A 19303-nucleotide genomic window follows, 5' to 3' on the forward strand; every position below is an offset into this window, starting at 1 on the left:
AAGGCAGATAACCAGTTTCCTAAAGCAATGCCAATAATTGGAAAGCAATACAAATAATTGGAACAATAACAAATTAATTCACTATAAACCACAAATACCTGGTTATTAATACTATCTTTTTTTCCAGAGGATACAGGAGTCTGAGACTGTTGAAGAGGTGTTGAGTGCATTGAACCTTTCACAGGGAGTTTCTTGCTTTGTGGGAGTAACATTGACAAAAATGAGCCAGCTTTAGTCTGAGAGGGCATTGGAGAGGAGGTCCTGTGACTCGACATCAAATCTCTACAAATAAACAGCAAAATCAGAACCTATAGACCAGTTAATCTGAGTCAGCACACAGCAAGACACGAACATGACACCTATAGACCATATTCTGTCAAATCTCAAAGTGTCACGAAATGTATTCTCAATGAAAAGACAATACCAAACAGCTGCAGATTATTAGCAGAAAATATTGACACTGCAGGACCTAGGCAATTTCCAGCTAAAGATGTAAAAGAGTGGGAATAAAAACAGTCGCAGGTCCATGGTTCAAGTGAACCCATGTTTGATTTCCAACCTATATCTGTGATGCTGCATTAAAGAGGAAAGTGTCTAAGGGCTCCACTCGCCGATATCATCGTTAAAAAGCTACCTGGAAAACTGGGGCAGCCAGTCTTGTATCTACTGCAATCAAAAAGCCTGTCAAAGCTTCCAACGTAAATTTCCATATTTCCTTACGACATAGAATGAGTCATTTGGACACCAAGTTTACGCCAAATCAAAAGCAATCCCACTCATCTAATTTTCCCTGTAACCCCTTTCTCCCACATTGTCATTCCATCTATACTACTTTCCTGAAAACAAAGTACCTTTGAAGCATTGCCATTCTTGTAATGTAGCAAATACAGCTGTCAAATTCCCAACAACAAACTTTTTATTGGGACAATTTACAGCAGCTAATTAACTTATTAGCCTGCACCTCTTTGGGGAGAGAAAACAGAACACCCATACAAATCACAGGCAGAACAAGCACACTCCACACAAATGGCAGCGGAGGCAAGGATTCCAATCCGAGTGTCTGGAGTAGTGAGCAGCATCACTACCAGCTATGCCCCAATGCCGCCCATTATGTGTAAATACACATAGGATGAAGCAAAATGTATGGCCAATATCACTGGAACTTACACACTCATTGAAGGAATTAAGACATTTAATTCCATTTAACCTAAAGTATTTTGCTTGATAAATTATATCAAGCTTGTCTAACAATACACACACCAAGCTGTCCACCCCCTCCCTCCCCTGGACTAGAACAAATTCAATCCTTTATAATGATTGCTGTGTTACAACATGTGGAGAAAAGTATTAAATCACACACGATTGCCGTTCAGGTATAAGACTCACAGTTCAGAATCTCCCAACTGGTCCATGTTCTGTACGTAGTAGGGTAACTTATGGTGAATCATCTCCTCCTCTTTTCTCGCCCTTGGTTCTGCTTGCATAGCAAACAACTGGGGCACAACATGAAACATACAGTAAACTAATGAATTAAAAAAAATAATCTATACATTTCTCAGCGGGGTGAGCTTCACTGGCATTTACTGCCCATCTCATTGCCCTTGAAGTCATGCACTGGCATTTCTGAAATTGACAGATCAAAATCCCCATTAAGACCCATGTGCTGAGAATGTAACACATCCAATGTAGTCAGTCTGGTACGGCTTGAAAAGCAAGCTTAACATGTTCTAATGCTGCTACTCACAACAGATGTAAAGTCGTAAGAGTTTACCATTCTGTTCACGAGTACCATTCTGCTTTCAAAGTACCATTTGAGTTATGCACCAACTGCGAAAGCCAAAAACAATGCAAAGGACACATGCGATTTTTGCAACTGGACTTGCTTTTCCAGTCCTCGGCCCAGTTCCCAATTTATTCATTCTTACTCTCCATGCTCTCACATCCCCATCCCAACCCACCCAACTCACCTTTCACCAGCCCTAGGATTGGCAACTACTTTCTACACACAATTGACTTAGCATTGGTGGGACTGCCCATCAGCAGCCCCACAGGCTGCAGCTCTGACCCCAGAATCTAGCCATGCTGGTTACAGCTTCAGCTGTCCTTAGCCTCTCCACCCCCAGAAAAAAAAGGCTTATCTATCCCCACCTCACTAGATCCAGATCTCTGCAGAATAAAACACTACCTTCTGCCACAAAGTTTCATTTTCTTCCTGCAACTGGCAGCGTCTCTGGACCTCTTCATCAAAGCTCAGCAACACAGGAACAGGTGATAGAGTTAAAGTGAAAAATAACCAAACATGTCAATTCTCAGTTTAAGATTTAAGGTGAAATCGCACTCATAGCTTTGGTAGGCATGTTTACATTTTTAAGAATGACCTCAGTCTCTGGCAGTGTCTCCAGGGAATACCACTGCACTAAGGTGATGCGCTACTGCTCTGACCTCAGTTTCCCCATTCTATTCAAGCTTAGTATAAACTTGGGGAACAGCATATCGATGACGAGGCAATCATAGACTTCCAGAGGCAACACTGAGTTTCAGATGATGATTGCTATCTGCACCTTTACCTTCTCTATGCACACTTTTGCCTTTACTTGTCCAATTACTGTTCAATGTTGCTATTTTGTTTCCATGCACTCCTCTGTAAACCTTTTATTTTTGACCTTGCCAGTTAGAACCTCTCTCCACAGATGCTGCTCATCATGTTTGGTAATTGCAGTGTTGATTTTATTTCTATCCTGTTGTACTCCCGTTCTCTGGATGCATATTTCAATAATGAATTAAGTTTTTACATTATTTTTTGTAATTTTCCATTACATTCTAATTATAAATATATATCGTTGAGGCTTGGGCGACTATAAATATTTGCTGGAACATGTATTGGGACTACAACTATTTATCATATATTATTGAGTTGAATGGAATGGAAAAGGTTAGTGCTAATATCTTAACTATATTCTATAGTATAACTATAGATATAACTATATCCTATATCCATCCCATTGGTAGCAATATTGGCATCTAAATTATCTAAAATTCTGGAATGGAAACAATTTATTAATTGTAATTTGTTGGTCTTAATGCCTTTATTTCATTCATTACATTTAATTTACTTATTTTAGTTTCACCAAGTTCAGGTCCCTGATTCAATAGTAACCTTCTTTGGATTTTCTTAATGTCATGCTCATTCGCTACTGAAAATGAGCCAAATTATTCAAGGATTCACTATTTAAATTTATAGTATCATTCTTTACCATGTATCAAGAATCCAGATTTACCTCTCACAACTTTCTTCGTTTTACAATTGTAAAAATTATATTTATCTTGATACACTTTGTAAACTATTCACTCTCTTATCAGTTTTTTCACCAGTTACTTTGCATCTCTCCCCATCATGGGGATTTGTTTAAGCTAACTCCTTTAGTTATATGGTGTCCCTTTCTCAAGAAGAATGAGACTGATGGCAGCTAAGAAACTGTTACAGCTAACTCCCATTCTTCGAGGGATTGTTCTCCTAGAAAACTGGCTATATTGTGATTTTCCAAGTCAACTGCACATGTGTCAAGAAACGCATGTTTTGAAAAATAAAATGTCTTTACATTTTTCACGTAAATTCTGAGAGAGCAAATTTTATTGAGTATCTCAAATTTTTGGGTAATGATTCGTGAATTCTGTTATGTTGCATTTCCATTAACTGACCAGCCCTAATGCAGGGGTCACCTACATTTTTAAGTTACCTGGACTTCAGTTTGCTGCTAGCTATTGTGGCATCCTGCCTATGTGATTGACGTGGAAAAAAATGGTTTCCCAGTTACAATGTAAAAAGGATATGCATGCACTGAAAAAGCACACTCAGAAAGTTGTGCAGTGATACCAGGAATGTCTCTGCCCACTGCTTAGAGAAATAGGTGGCAAACACCTGGTTCTGGTCTGGATTTGGAATGTAGGGAAGAACAAACCATTCCTTCCATTCTGGCTGGTTCTGCAATTCCAAGGCAAGTTTCTGGAAGAATTCCTGAGTTTTTTCAATCCTATTAGACTGCAATAAAAAGAGAAAAACAATTACTTTGCTTCAGTCCCCTGCTCTCAAATGTATATTCCCACCATCGAAACACATCATTTAGAGAGCCGCCTTTAAAATAGAAATGCCGATCTCGGAAATACCCTATACAATGCAAAGGCAGGAAATTGTTCTTGTTTAAGTTTTGGGCAAAGTAACCAATATTGATTGTCTAGCAAACTTATGGGGGACCTGTGCTCCCAGGCACAAGGCCATGGGGTGGTTCAGAGAATCAATTTCAGGTTATAGAGAAGCGGAATATTCCCCCCCCCACCTCTCTCTCTCCAACCCTATTCTAACTAGCACCAGGGCTGGTAAGCCCTAGTTCTGAGACTGGTCTGCAATTGTGATTCCTGGAGCAAGCTCCGGAGTGAGTGTGGGATGATCCTTACTGCCAGCAGATGGGGAAATCACTTGGCTAACTTCAGGACAATTAGGCAAGGTGGGACTTCATGTATGGTGATCATCAAAGCCATCTTTGGGGTGGGGTGCAGGGGGTAACCCCATGGTTGCCATGTTACCGGCCAGCTATCAAACACCCAAAGCTCATGGATCAGAAATGCAAACCCACTATTCTGCATATGCCAGTGACAATAAAATCATGTAGCACAGACCAGATGGATTCATCAGACGTGTGAATTAACTAATCTCTACCAGGGCCATACTCAAACCCTCTGCACTGAGTACAAAGATACAATAATGTTCCTGATCATAATTTGATGAGAGTTTGTGCAGGTGCCAGAGGGGTGAGGTATCTAGGAAAATGTCCAGTGCAGGAAGTGACCAGTAAAATGAGATTCAGTGGAGGACAATGGGGTTGTCTATATATTTTTCAGAAGAGGAAGTGCACGTTCCTCAACTCTGTAGGCAGAACAGTGAAAGTAGTGGCTCACTAGCAGCATTCTCCTTTCTTTTTCTTTCCAGAATGATTAAACTGTATATTAACTTCACTTTCTTTCTTCTCAGGAAAAGGCACGTGCAAATCAAGAATACAGTAAGTGAATTTCCTTTTCACCTGCATTATCAAACATTCCCAGGAGATATAAAGCAAGGGCCAAATAGCTGGACACTGGATTACACTTTAATGGTTGGAATTACATACCTTGACATTATGGATCAGAACTCTGGTAAAGACTAGAGTGCAGTTACCTGAACAGTATGTACCAGATAGTAACGGTACAGGCTGGTTTTCAACTTGTTAACAGTGTGTCGATACGTATCCTCCAGCCTTCGAAATAGGCGACGATCAAGGTAGCTCCAATATTCACGCAATCCATTGAGATCGAATGTCTGAACCAAATGCTGCAAATGCTCAACAATTTTATCTACCTGAAAAGAGGAATAAAGATCATATCACCTGTTTACGTTTTATTTTATTTACACTGATGTATTGACTTCTTAACACTTTAAATACCATCAGTCAGTCAAAGCTTTTCACTGTATCTCAATACACATAACAATAAACTAAACTAAACCGTCATTCACCTTGAGATAGACACAAAAAGCTGGAGTAACTCAGCAGGTCAGACAACATCTCTCATGAAAAGGAATAGGTGATGTTTCAGGTCGAGTTCACTTCTTCAGACTGAAAGTCAGGGGAAAGGGAAACGAGAGATATAAATGGCACATAGAACAAAAGCATAAAGCAATGATGATCAAGGTAAAGTGGAGGCCACAATGGTCCATTGTTGGCTGTGAGGTAAGCAATAACGAGTTAAACAGACATTGAAACTCAACAGGACGACATTGAAACTAGTACGAAGATTAGGGTTGGGGAGGGACAGAGTGATAGGGGTTACTTGAAGTTAGAGAAATCAATATTCATGCCGCTGGGTTGTAAGCTGCCCAAGCAAAATATGAGGTGCTGTTCCTCCAATTTGCGTTTGGCCTCACTCTGACAATGGAGGCAGCCCAGGACAGAGGGGTAGGTATGGGAAAGGGAAAGAGGAGTTAAAGTGTTTGGCAAACGGGATACCATGTAGGCCTAGGCGGACTAGGCGAAGGTTTTCAGTGATCGCCTTCACTTTGTAGGACTATACAGGCAGAATGCAAGGCGTAGACCTTTTCAAACGTCTTTTAAAAATTGTAATTGATCCGCTTCTACCACCTCACTGGCACTGGAGGGGCACCAACAATTCTAGATAACCCCAACTGCCTGTGTTGAAAACTCACCCTTTGAAGATTGTCTGAACCTTCTTCATAGCTGCTGTCCAACGGAAAAGTTTGTATTGGCACCCAATGATGCATTATCCTTTCCTTGCAACATTAGTTAATGTCAGCTGTATCCTGGGTAACAATACCCAAGACCTTCAATTTCCAGGCTGGTTTTCTAGTGCGGCAGTGAGAGTGTTACTGAGTGAACACCTCTCAGAGATACATGAAGGATACGATGACACTATCTGTAAACAAACTGACAACTATCCAATTGTACCGGCCAACATTTATCACTTAATTAGACCCAAAGAGATTTGGTTGATATCATATTATTGTCGACTGGCAGCTGCATTTCTGATACTACAAGAGTGATAATGCTTCTAAGGTACTTTGCTGACAGGAAAACAGTTTGAGATTTCCTGAGCAATAAAATGGCTTAAAAAAGGCAGTTAAAGATATGGCATTACATTATCCTTCAACAAAAAGATAAAAATTGCAAGACTGGTTACCTGAATCATCGTGACATTAATGCTCAGATTCAGCAACGACTAGGAACTGAGCTACTTTGCTAAGACTACAAAACATCATGCCTGGGACTGATCCTGTCTACCCAGATCAGACAACACACTTGGGACAAAGCAGACATCCCAAACTACATGCCATGACTGGACTGAGTCCATCTCCTCAAACTCACTGGGACTGAACCCATGTCCACACATTGCACAGCAGTCCTGGGACTAACCCCATTTCTAGATAACACAATATGTTGGGAACTGAGCACTTGACCTTAAATAAGGCAAAATCTCATGGTCAGAGACCTGGACTGCAGAAAGCTCCTCAAAGCACTGGAGGGGCACCACCAATGCTGTCCATGCAAAACCCTCCAAACCCACTAATAGGAAATGCAAACCTATATCAGCACATTCCCACAGGTTGGCAGGCTAAACATAGCCTTGAGGTTCCAACTACACATCCAGCTCCAACTGATGGGCCACATCATTTACATGCCTGACACCAGACTCTGAAAACAGGCACTCTATTCCACACTCTGTCACATCAAAAAGATTCCAGGAAGGCAGAAAAGGCAATTCAACAACATTCCCCACATTTATTTGAAAATAAAATCAAAGTTCACAGTGCCTTGTGGGAATCCTGAGTGCACAATCACTCAAATGTGGAAGGAAATCCGAGATGCCACTGAGAACCTGGTGCTTCTGTGTCTAGGCAAACAGAAGTCCAGCGGTAACAGTGGAAGGCATGCGCTAATTACTATATCAGCATCTGCCCTGATCAAGCATCTCCTACCTCCCCAGTAGCAGAGTTTACAGATGTAACATTTGTCGTGTCGGTTACTCAAGAACTCGCAAAACTGAGTCATCCTTGAACAGACCATTACAAACATCTCAAAGTAATGTATTTCATGGAAACAAATGAAGAAAAATGAATAGGTGTTGCGATCACCAAAAGACATTACAACTGGATAAATCTTTTCAAAATAATATTTAATATACGATGATTGATGGTCTTTGTCTTTCCTGGGCTGCAAACTTCAATGTTTCAGGAAATGTTAGAGGGCTCTGACCAGTTCGAAGAGTTAGTTGGCTACATTTTGGATTATTCACACAAAACACCTAAGTAGGCAATAGTTTTCTGCAGTGCAAATGTATATTGATTACTGGTGTTTGATTAAAGCAAGGTACAGACTGAGAAATATCACAAGAACAAAAGGGTAAATTAAAGAAAAGTTTTCCACGTGAAGATCTGTTAAAACATGGAACATTCATTATCATAGATGGAACGTTATCATGTTTAAAAAGGCTTGGAGTAACACTTGAAAATATGTACAGGGTTAGGGTTGGTGTGTACCTCAACTCATCAGCCTGCCGCATTCCCTCACATCCTTGTACAACAAAAGTGTGTTGATCTTTTTAATTGGGAGAGTTCTCAATTTCCACTATCAATTGCATAACCACTGTTTCCAAATTTCATTCCCGAACAGAAATAACAGCAGAAAATGCCAGAAAGCCTTAGCATTAACAAACAAATTGTCCTCATTTTTAAGACTATGCCTCTTATTTCAGATTCTCCCAACAGAACTATCTCCTCTCTTTCTGCCGTATGAAATCTATGAAAACATTTTACTTTAATTCTGTAATGGTAGTGGAGGAAAATTTATGCAGCTTTATGCCACTATTTTTCTAACTCTTATAGTACTCTGGCAGATCTGTGCCATGCTAGTGCTCTGTCCGCTTCAGGGTACCTGGGCTGGCTCCAAGCTTTGTAGGTTTTCAAAACAGGCAGTTTTCATTAAGAGATAAACAGAGCCAAAATTTCAAGTTGGTAACTTTTCACCAAACCCAGTAACAGGCAGGTAAAAAAAGCAAGCCCAGGCATTGAGAGAAAGGGGGAAGGAGAGAACAAATGAATAGGATAGAAGTCATTATAAAGGATCAGAAGCTTAATGGAGGAGAAATGTAGAAATCTGAAATGACCACGGAAATGTGAGAGGAATCCTAAAAATCTGGAAAAAAATGCTGAAGTGCTGTTTATCTAAAAATATTGAACTTAATGTTGATTTCATAGGATTGTAATAGCTTAATTGAAGACGAGTTGCTGTTTCTGGATCTTGGGTTGAGTTTCACTGTATGAGGCTTCCAGTTTCAGTTTTAGTTTTAGTTTATTGTCATGTGTACTGAGGTACAATAAGCTTTTGTTGTGTGCTAACCTTTTCAGCGGAAAGACAATACATGATTACTATCGAGCCATTCATGGACAACACCCTACCATTTCATGATCTCACCGTGTCCATCAGAGGAAATAGACTATCGACTGATAAAGTAATAAAATTTGGTGAAGGTAAAGCCAGTAAAGTCCGATCAAAGATAGTCCAAGGGACTCCGATAGGGTAGATTGTACTGCTCTCTAGTTGCACTAGGATGGTTCAGGACTGCTCTCTAGTTGCGGTAGGAATGGTTCAGTTGTCTGATAGCAGATGGGAAGAAACGGTCCCTGAATCTGGAGATATGCATTTTCACATTTCTATTCCTTTTGCCCGATGGGAGAGGGGGGAAGAAGGAGTGCGACTCATCCTTGATTATGTTGCAGGCCTTGCCGAGGCAGCTTGAGGTATAAATGGAGTAAATGGAAGGGAGGTTGGTTTGTGTGATGGTCTGGGTTACGTCCATAATTTGCTGCAATTTCTTGTGGTCTTAGATGGAGCTGTTCCCAAACCAAGTTGAGATTTATCCCAATAAAATGCTTTCTACGGCACACCTGTAGAGGTTGGTGAGGGTTGTTGGGGCATGCAAAACTTCCTAGGCCTTCTGAGGAAGTAAGAGACATTGGTGTGCTTTCTTGGTTGTTGCTTCAATATGGGTGGTCCAGACGTTGTTGGTGATATTTAGTCCTAGGAATTTGAAGCTTTCAACCATCACTACTTTGGTGCCGTCAATGAAAACTGGGTATGTGTAATGCTTGAATTCCTGAGGTCGATCACTATCTCCTTTGTCTTGCTGACATTGAGAGAAAGGTTATTGTCTCGACACCAGGACACGAGGTTCTCAATCTCCTTCCTGTAACTTTGACTCATCATTATTTGATATCTGGCCCACAATGGTGGTGTCGTCTGCAAATTTGTAAATTGAATTAGGTTTGTACATGGCGGCACAGTCATGGGTACAGAAGGGGGCTGAGAACGCATCCTTGCAGAGCACCAGTGTTGAGGATTATCGTAGAGGATGAGTTGTCCCCTCTCATCACTGATTGGGGTCTGTTGGTCAGGAAGCCGAAGATCCAGTTGCAAAGAGAGGTGCTGACTCTAAGTCCCACGAGTAAACTGTGACCTTGTTCTTTGTTGCACTGTTCCAATGAACTAAAATGGAGAAAATGAAGAGAGAGGCAACTGGAAACTTGCGGTTGTGCTTGCAGACTGAATGGATGGGCTTCACAAGGTGATCATCCAATTTATGTTTGATTTTTACAATGCAGATCAAACTATTATGCACAACAAACAGGAATCACAAAACTGAGAGCAGCATGTTCTTCGAGTGTGAAAACATGATTTTGGAAAATGCATAGAAAATGAAAATCAAAAACACTTGCAGATGTGGGAAACTGAAATAAAATTAGAAAATGATGGGTATCTGAACTGAAACCCCAACTCTGTTTCTCTTTTCAAAGGTACTGCATACACCTCCTGTAACTGCACAGCAAGGTGTCAATGTAGGTATTCAAAAGTCAAGAGTGTTTCATTGCCACAGCACTGACAACAGAAGATTCTTGCAGCAACTTAACAAGCTGGTAAACATAATACGCACAAATAAAATAAAAATTCAGTAAATTAATAACCATAATACTAATGCTAAAAAACATGAGATTTGTAGTGCAACCAAAGCCACAGTTCATAGTAATTCATTGTTGAAGTTAATGATGTATAGTGTTCTTGAGACTGCATGGTTATTGGGAAGATGCTATTCTTGAACCTGGTGGAATCAGTTTTCAGGCTCCCAGGAGTAAAATGAGAGCGTGGCCAGGGTGGTGTGGGGTCTTTGATAGTACCGGCTGCCTATTCGATGCAGTGCCTCTTATGGATCCCTTAGATTGTGGGAACGTCAATTTCTGTGATCTACCATTCTCCGTAATATTCTTTGATCCTGGGCGTTTGAGTTTCCAAACTAGACTGTGATCCAACCAGTCAACGTGCTCTCTACCATTCACTTGTAGAAGTTCAACAGGTATTCGTTGACATGCCAAATTTCTCAGTCTCCCATGGAAGTAAAGACTTTGATGGGCTTTCTTTGTGATTGCATCAATATGTTGAACCAAGCACACGGCCTTCGGAGATATACCCTCCCAGAATTTGAAGCGCTCTCCACCGCCATGGACATGGAGCCTCAGCTTTCTCCTTCTCGAAGTCAACAATCAGCTCCTTGGACTTGCTGGCATTGAGAGCAAGGTTGTTGTTCTGGCACTATTCAATCAAACTCTCTCCTGTATGCTGCCTCATCATTACCCATTATTCATCCAATAATAAATTCACCAATTATTCCATTGGTGTATCATTAGTGAATTTAAAGATAGCATTGGAACTGTGTCCAGCTACACAGTCATAAGCATAGAGACAGTAGAGCAGGGGATTAAGCCTTGGGATACTCCTGTGTCAATGGTCATAGAGAAATAAGTGTTCATCAAAAAATGATGGTGTTGAATGCTGAACTGCAGTCAATTAACAGTCTGGCGTACATGTTCTTATTGTCCAAATGGTTCAGTACAGAGTGGAATCAGTGAGATCCCACCATCTGTGGATCTATTGTGAATTGTTCAAAGCCGTTCAAAGCACTTCATCACCACAGACGTCAGTGCCACCAGTCGGTAGTCAAGAGGCATGCCATCTGACTCTTCTTGGGCATTGGTATTATTGATGTCGTTTTAAAGCAGGTGGGAACCGTGGACCTTTGTAATGAGAGGTTGAAGAGGTCTGCAAACACTTCAAGCAGTTGGTTCAGGCAGGTTTTAAGGACACAGCCAAGTAGACCATCAGGTCCAGACGTTTTCCTAATGATTCACCCTCATGAGGGATATTCTGACATTGTCCTTAATAACTGAGATTACAATATCACCAGGCCTATGGGGACCCAAGAAGGCATATCTGTATCCTCCATTTCGAAACAAGCGTCAAAAGCATTGAGCTTGTCCAGGATGATGCCTCGCTGTCATTTGAGCTGTCACTGGTTTCGCCTTGTAGGAAGTGATGGCATGTAACTCCTACCACAGCTGACAAACATCTATCTCATCCTCCAGCTTATTTCCACTGCACTTGCTCTGTAGATGTAACATAGTACTACTCTACACTTCCTTTCCCTTTTCGAACTACCTGTTGTACTTGCGAATGATTTGATTGTACTCATGTATGGTATGATTTACCTGGAGAGCATACAAAAAAGTTGCACTTTATACCTCAGTATATGTGATAATAATAAACCAATACAAAGAGAATGGAGGAGATACCTAGTGATTACATCACATTAGACAGGAAAGACACATCGAGGTAGTGGTAACACATCAAATGGAAAAAAAATGAGAGAACAGAATGGAGTACTTGCAAGAAGCAGTTTTGAGGTGATTTAATCATGGTAATTAGGGAGTCAATTGGCCTGTACCGCTGACCTAATTCGTGTGATAGATAAGTCAAGGAAGGGGAACGCAGACCACATGAAGGGAAAAAGAATGGAAACTGGCAGCAATACTGATGATTTTTTCTATATGCAGAGAGATAATATGAGGTAAGGGAATTGAGTATACCCATAATGGAAACAAAAACAAAATAGTTATAACTTGGAAACAGGTTCCAAAAGCAATTAATTTTATTCAGAGTGAAGACCCAGTGACTATAATCAAAAGGAGTTAAATTTTAGTTTTACGTGGCAATGAATAGTGCCTGGTTAAACCTCTGTTCAAGGGAGGGCCCTCAAACCTTTATGCATGCGCAGGAAGATTGGACATCCATGATGAAAATTAGATGGTTTGGTCCACAAAGCTGCGAGTTGTAAGACATCAAAAGCAATGAGGATATGTGTAGGAAGAGGCCAAACAAAGGCTAGGGAAAAAAAATCAAAGTATAAAGAAATAAGTTCCACAAGATAAAAGTGAGCTACTGGGATAAACTGTAGACACAAAAAGCTGAAATAACTCAGCAGGACAGGTAGCAACTCTGGAGAGGAGGAATGGGTGAGGTTTCCGGTCGAGGTCCTTCTTCAGACTAGTCAGGAGAGAGAGAAACAGTGATATAGACGATGATGTGGAGAGATAAAGAACAATGAATGAAAGACATACAAATATCTTTCCATTACATCATTGTCTGTATCTCTCGTTTCCTTTTTCCCTGACTAGTCTGAAGGAAGGGTCTCGACCCGAAATGATACCCATTCCTTCTCTCCCGAGATGATGCCTGTCTCGCTGAGTTACTCCAGCTTTTTGTGTCCATCTTCGGTTTAAACCAGCATCCGCAGTTCCTTCCTACACATTTCGCCTACTGGAATAATACAACTTGAGTGGCTTAGAAGGACAACATTGTGATGATGGACAGGGGAGGCTGAACACGGTTAGGACAGTTTTGCGGGCTGTGGAAGGAAGATCTCTAAACATCTGCACCTCTCCGTGACGGGATGGTCCAGAGTTTATCAGTGGCCCGGAGAGAGGTGGTGTCAGAGAACCGGCGATCGGCCTTGACAAGGGGGAAGCCAGCTGAACTGACAACTATTCTCCCATTCAACGTGTGTGGGTTCCCCGGTGAACAGAGAGCTGCCAGTTCAGAGGAGATGGAGGGGGTGGGGAGACAGAGCTGTCGGTGTCGTCCACTCACTCGGCATCCCTTCTCCTTGTCCGCCTTCATCTCCGCGTCCAGAGCCTTCAGCGTGCTGGTGAACTCCCGGTACAGGAGGTACTCGCGGACCAGTTCGTCGGTGCGCTCCACCGCCGAGGCCATGGCTGATGACGGCGGAGCGGAGCGGGGCTGCCCCCTCCCTTTACAGTCGGCGCAAGGACAGGGTATGCGAGGCCCGCGCTCCGGCCGCGGTCACTCACTCAGCCCGCCTCCCCCCACGGCACGTGACATGGATCCACCAATCGCTCTCCGCGAGACTCAGCTGACCCAACGTGATCACCCGGATCACGTGACATGGAAAGACCGAGAACAAAGACTCAGTCGGTCAGGCAGCATCTGCAGAGGCAAACGGAATGTTTATGTTTCGGCATGAGGACAGGAGTGATCAGCAATTCGATGCCGCCTTCCCAAAAGGCGCACTGAACAATCTGGAACGTTTCTCTACACCCCCAACGAAGATCGGCCTCTTCACCCCGTCAACACTCCAAATATCCCCACACACCATCACCAAGACAGAGATGCCTGCTCAGCCCACAAGGGAATCCACACTCTCCCCATCTCCAGAGACTCCCATCACCAGAGATCCCCATTCACTGCATCACCAGAACATGACTAAATGCTACCTATTCAACCTATAGTCACATTCTGTCTGAAGGTGGATAAGTCACCTGCTGCATCCCAGGGTTCTGAAAGAGATGGCTTCAGGGATTGTGGAGGCATTAGTAGTGATCTTTCAACAATCACTAGAGTCAGGAGGGGGTTCCAGACGATTGGAAAATTGCAAATATTACTCCGCTGTTCAAGATGGGAACGAAGCAGAAGAGTGGAAACTATAGCCGGTTAGCCTGACTTAAGTGGTCGGAAAGATTTTGGAGTCCATTATAAAAGACATGGTTTCTGAGTAATTAGATGCTCATGATAAAGTAGGCCGAAATCAACATGGTTTTGTGAAAGGGAGACAAAACTGTTGGAATTCTTCAAGGAAGTAAACAGCAGAAAGAGTCAGTGGATGTCATTTACCTGGATTTTCGGAAAGCCTTTGATAAGGTGCCGCACATAAGGCTGCTAAGGAAGATGAGAACCCATGATATCAGAGGGAAGATACTAGCGTGGATAGCAGGTTTGCTGGATGCCAGAAGGCAGGGTGGCAGTAAAGAGAGCTATTTCTGGTTGGCTGCCACTGACTAGTGTTCTGCACGGGTCGGTGCTGTGGTCACTACTCTTCACATTGTATATCAGTGATTTGTATGAGGGGATTGAAGGCTTGGTGGCGAAGTTTGCTGATGTTACAAAGATAGGAGGGTCAGGTAATGTCGAGAAAACAGGGATAGCAAAGTGTGCAGTTGTGCATTTTGGTAGAAGGAATAAAGCCATAGACATTTCTACATGGGGAGAGAATCCAGAAATCAAAGGTGCAAAAGGATTTGGGAGTGCAGGTGCAGGATTCCCAAAAGGTTGATTTGCAAGTCGAATCGGTAGTAAGGAAGCAAATGCAATTTATTTTGAGAGGACTAGAATATTAAAAATGTAATGTTTTATAAGCCTTTATAAGGCACTGGTCAGACTACATTTAAGGTATTGTGAGCAGATTTGGGCTGCAAATCTGAGGAAGGATGTGCTGGTGTTGGAAATTATCCAGATGAGGTTTACGAGAATGATCCCAGGAATGATTGGGTTAACATATGATGAGCGTTTGACAGCACTGGGTCTGTATTCTCTGGAGTTTAGAAGGATGAGGGGGGACCTCATTGAAACTTACTGAATAGTGAAAGGCTTGGTTATAGTGGATGTGGAGAGGATGTTTCCACCAGAGGCCATGGCCTAAGAATAAAAGTACATAACTTTAGAAAGGAGATGAAGAGGAATTTGTTTGGTCAGAGGGTGGTGAATCTGTGGAATTCATTGCCACAGAAGGCTGTGGAGGCCAGGTCAATTGATATTTTTAAAGTGGAGATTAATATATCCTTAGTACAGGGGTCAGGGGTTACGGGGAGAAGGCAGGAGAATGGGCCTGAGAGGGTAAGATAGATGTCATGATTGAATAGCGGAGTGGACTTGATGGGCCAAATGGCCTTATTTTTCTCCTATAGTTTATGAACTTATTGTTAAAAAATAATGGTTGGTGTCTCATTAGGGGTAATTCAAATCTACAACTAGATTATTTTGTGAAATAATTGAAAACTGACAGTATCAAGACAACATTTTTCTTACTGTGCCATTTTTCACTGAGACATGTAGACTACCAATTCTGGATTAAACATCACAAAAAAATCACATTCTCTACTAGATTTTTCTTGGATCTTATTCTCCCCACATTCCCATCAATTCTACCGCTCACCTCCAATCAGGATAATTTCCAGTGGCCAATTAACCTACCCTTCACAAAGTGTTTAGGCTGTGGGAGGAAACCGGAGCACCCTGGGGAGACCCACGCAGTCACAGAGAGAACATGCATACTCCACACAGACAGCATCAGAAGTTAGGATTGTCATTGGACCTGTGAGACCACAGCTCTCTTTGTGCCCTCTTCAATTACAAATGTGCCTTCTATTTTTTAACCAGTTTTAGATGTCTTCCAACACATTTACATCTTTATTGTACCATGGCAACCATCAGCATTTCCAGCAGCAGCTGAAGAATGCTTGTGTTGCACCAATGATCTTGTCAAGATACTTCTGCCACTCCATCCAGCTGCACCGTACTGCTTTCAGGTATGACATCCTACTGCTCAAATACAATGGATTCTTCAACTTATCTTGATTCTTTGTGTTCAGAGAGCAATTTCCCCTGCCCTTCAGTTCACCTGCATTTCTGCCAATTTAGTATCATGTATTCAGTGATCAAAATTAAGTCTCACCTTCACTGGAAAAACCAAATGCAGATTGGATGACTCCCTTGATTGGATACTAAGCTTCTTGTTGCCTTTCCCTTTAATTCTCTCTTAATCCCACACTGGCTGGTTTGTCTGTGGCCTCTTTCATTATTATAACAACTTGAGGAATAGCACCTGTATGTATTAATGATTTTGTTTTCTCTGTAACCATGGGCATTGTATTAGATTTGTAATTGGTCCTTAATTTTATCTGTTACGCCCCTTTTTCCTTTCTGTATAAAAATGTAAACAATCGTAGAAAAGTTGTTCTTCCCCTCTCCTGAGTTGAGATCTTTTCAGACACTAGTATTGTGTCTGGAGATCCTCACGAGAAGAACCCCACTGTGGAATAAATCTGATGTGCTCATCCAGTATTACGTGTGATTATTCAGACTGAAGGTAAAGAACTCGGATTATCAGTTCTATCTGGGCACATTGCGGCCTTCTGGACTCCATATGACTGATGACTCGCATTCTCTCTCTCTATCAGAAATTACTATTTTAGCTGTAAATCTTCAATCTTGCTTTGGCTTTGTTTTATTTTCCTCTTTGAGCTGCTGTTTGCACCATCACACTTCTTTATCTTCCCTTAACTGCTCCATGCATAAGCCAACCCCCCACACTATTCCGAACCTCACCCTCAATGGTTCAATGCTACTTTATTGTTACATGTACCTAGGTATAGGTATTTTTTGCATGCAATTCAATTAAATTTTATTATACATAAACACAATCATACCTAAGTATGACAGTGTAAGAATAGCAGATTATATTGAGGCAGTAGACGAGTTGCCAGTTTCCATCACCATCCCTTTTAGGGATATTCCCTATATTGCATCCATCCTTCCCTTTTCACCTTCTCTGCTACTTAAAGCTAACTTTTTTTCTCATTCACAATGTATCCATCTGAAACATTAACTTTGTTTCTCTTTCCATAGATGCTACTTGACCTTCTGAGTATTTCCACCATTTTATGGTTTTAATTTTAACTACTGTTTTGAGTCTGATGACTCCTTTCAAAAGAACGTTACACACTTATTCCAGGGTGAAGTTGAAATACTACTGATTGTCTCAACATATTTGTGTATATAAATTTAGTGCATGTTACTTTCATAGAATTGACTTCAATTGGCTGCAGGTATTGTGAACGAAGGAATTTTGAAGCATTGACAGCATCAAATAATTTAAGTTTTGCAGTTAGCATTTAACTTAACTTTGACCTTACCAAATCTCTCCACAGTGTAAGTCAATTGTTAAACAAGTTCTTTATTTTGGGCTGTTGCATTATTAGTTAGGTGGCTCACCAATTGGTCAGGAGCGATTCTGGTGCTTGGAATTTTAGTTTCTGGAAATCAACAAGGATATTGTAGCGACCATAGAGAATGGTCCAGGTCGTCGAACCCTCGGATTGGCCAGCGAGGTCACGTGTGAACGCGACCATGGGGATTGGTCCAGGTAGCGACATCGCTGATTGGCCAGCGATGTCATGTGCGCTTTTGGCGCCCGAAATAGACAGTTCGGCGAAGTCTTCGAAGAAGACAGTAAGTTTTTGATGGTTGTCCTTTACCTTGTTGTTTAACTCTGTATTCGAATATTGCGGCTGCAATAAACTTCTTCTACAACCAACAAGTTTTCGGACTCGCCATATTGGTGACCCCGACGTGATCTGGACGATCACCGACTAAGCAGGAACCCGACGCCTCGTTGACGATGACAGCGCCGGGCACACCGGAGTTAAGCGCGGCAAGCGTTCACCTTCCGTTGTTTTGGACGCACGCACCGCAAGCTTGCTTTATCCACACCGAAGCTCAATTTCATATAAAGAAGATATCGGACGAATCCACGATGTACTACTACCTCGTCAGCGCTCTATCGCCGGACACGACCAAGCGCGTGATGCGGTTCATCGTGAATCCACCTGCGGAAAGTAAGTACGAGGCCATGAAGAAAGTATTACTGCGAATCTTCGGGTTTAATAAGCATGGTGGTGCGGCAAGACTTCTGCACCTACCGGATCTTGGAGACCAACTGCCTTCCGTCCTCATGTCCGAAATGATGATGCTAGCCGGTGAGCATACGGATTGCCCTATGTTCGAACAGGCATTCTGCGAGAGACTTCCTGAGGATGTCCGACTGCTGCTCACGGATTGTTCTTTTAAGGACCCCGAAGCATATGCAGCGAAAGCGGACGCGCTCATAGCGGAAAAAAACAAGGCAAGCGGTTCGATCAACAAGGTCTCGACATCAGTGACCACGCCACAGCGACGGCAAGATGGCGCCACGTCTCCCGCCAATTCTCCGAAAGCCCGCCAAAAAGATCCGCACAAGCGCGGCTGGTGCTATTATCACCTACGATGGGGTAGCGAATCCCGCAACTGCCGCTTGCCTTGTACCTTCGCGGGAAATGCCTCGGCCGATCGTACATAGGGGCAGTTACGATTGGCCAGAACCGGCGCCTCTATGTCCATGATCGATTCACGGACACAGAATTTTTGGTGGACACGGGAGCCATCGTCAGCATAGTGCCGCCGACCGACCTCGAAACCAGATCGGGTAAGACAGGTCCCACCCTCATCGCGGTTAATGGCAGCCCAATTCGCACTTTCGGTATACGGAAGATGTCCCTTGTGTTAGGCCTCCGCACGTACGAATGGCCATTCATCATAGCCGACGTCAAACAAGCGATCCTGGGCGCAGATTTTCTCTGGGCTTTTTCACTGGTCCCTGATGTCCGCGGTAACGACCTCCGACCCTCCGCCGAAGATGAGCACGTCGCTCCGACAATCGCCTCCTCGCCCAGCCCTACTGTCCAGGCCGTCGTCGCGGCCCCCGACTC

At 42.6% G+C, this 19303-nt stretch overlaps 1 protein-coding gene across 1 annotated transcript in view; it reads right to left on the reverse strand.

Annotated features, from left to right (window-relative positions):
- Positions 1–13809, reverse strand: part of wdr91 (WD repeat domain 91) — a 30549-nt gene extending 16740 nt beyond the window's left edge. The window contains exons 1-6 of the mRNA XM_078417025.1: positions 13575–13809; positions 5210–5389; positions 3832–4039; positions 2186–2268; positions 1387–1493; positions 99–282 (exon numbers count right to left, since the gene is read on the reverse strand). Of these exons, the coding sequence (XP_078273151.1) occupies positions 99–282; positions 1387–1493; positions 2186–2268; positions 3832–4039; positions 5210–5389; positions 13575–13697 (885 nt within the window). The 5' untranslated portion in view covers positions 13698–13809. The remainder of the gene's footprint in view (positions 1–98; positions 283–1386; positions 1494–2185; positions 2269–3831; positions 4040–5209; positions 5390–13574) is intronic.
- Between the last annotated feature and the right edge of the window lie 5494 nt (positions 13810–19303).

The sequence above is a fragment of the Rhinoraja longicauda genome, chromosome 20, assembly GCF_053455715.1.
Source record: "Rhinoraja longicauda isolate Sanriku21f chromosome 20, sRhiLon1.1, whole genome shotgun sequence".
Lineage (NCBI taxonomy): Eukaryota > Metazoa > Chordata > Chondrichthyes > Rajiformes > Arhynchobatidae > Rhinoraja > Rhinoraja longicauda.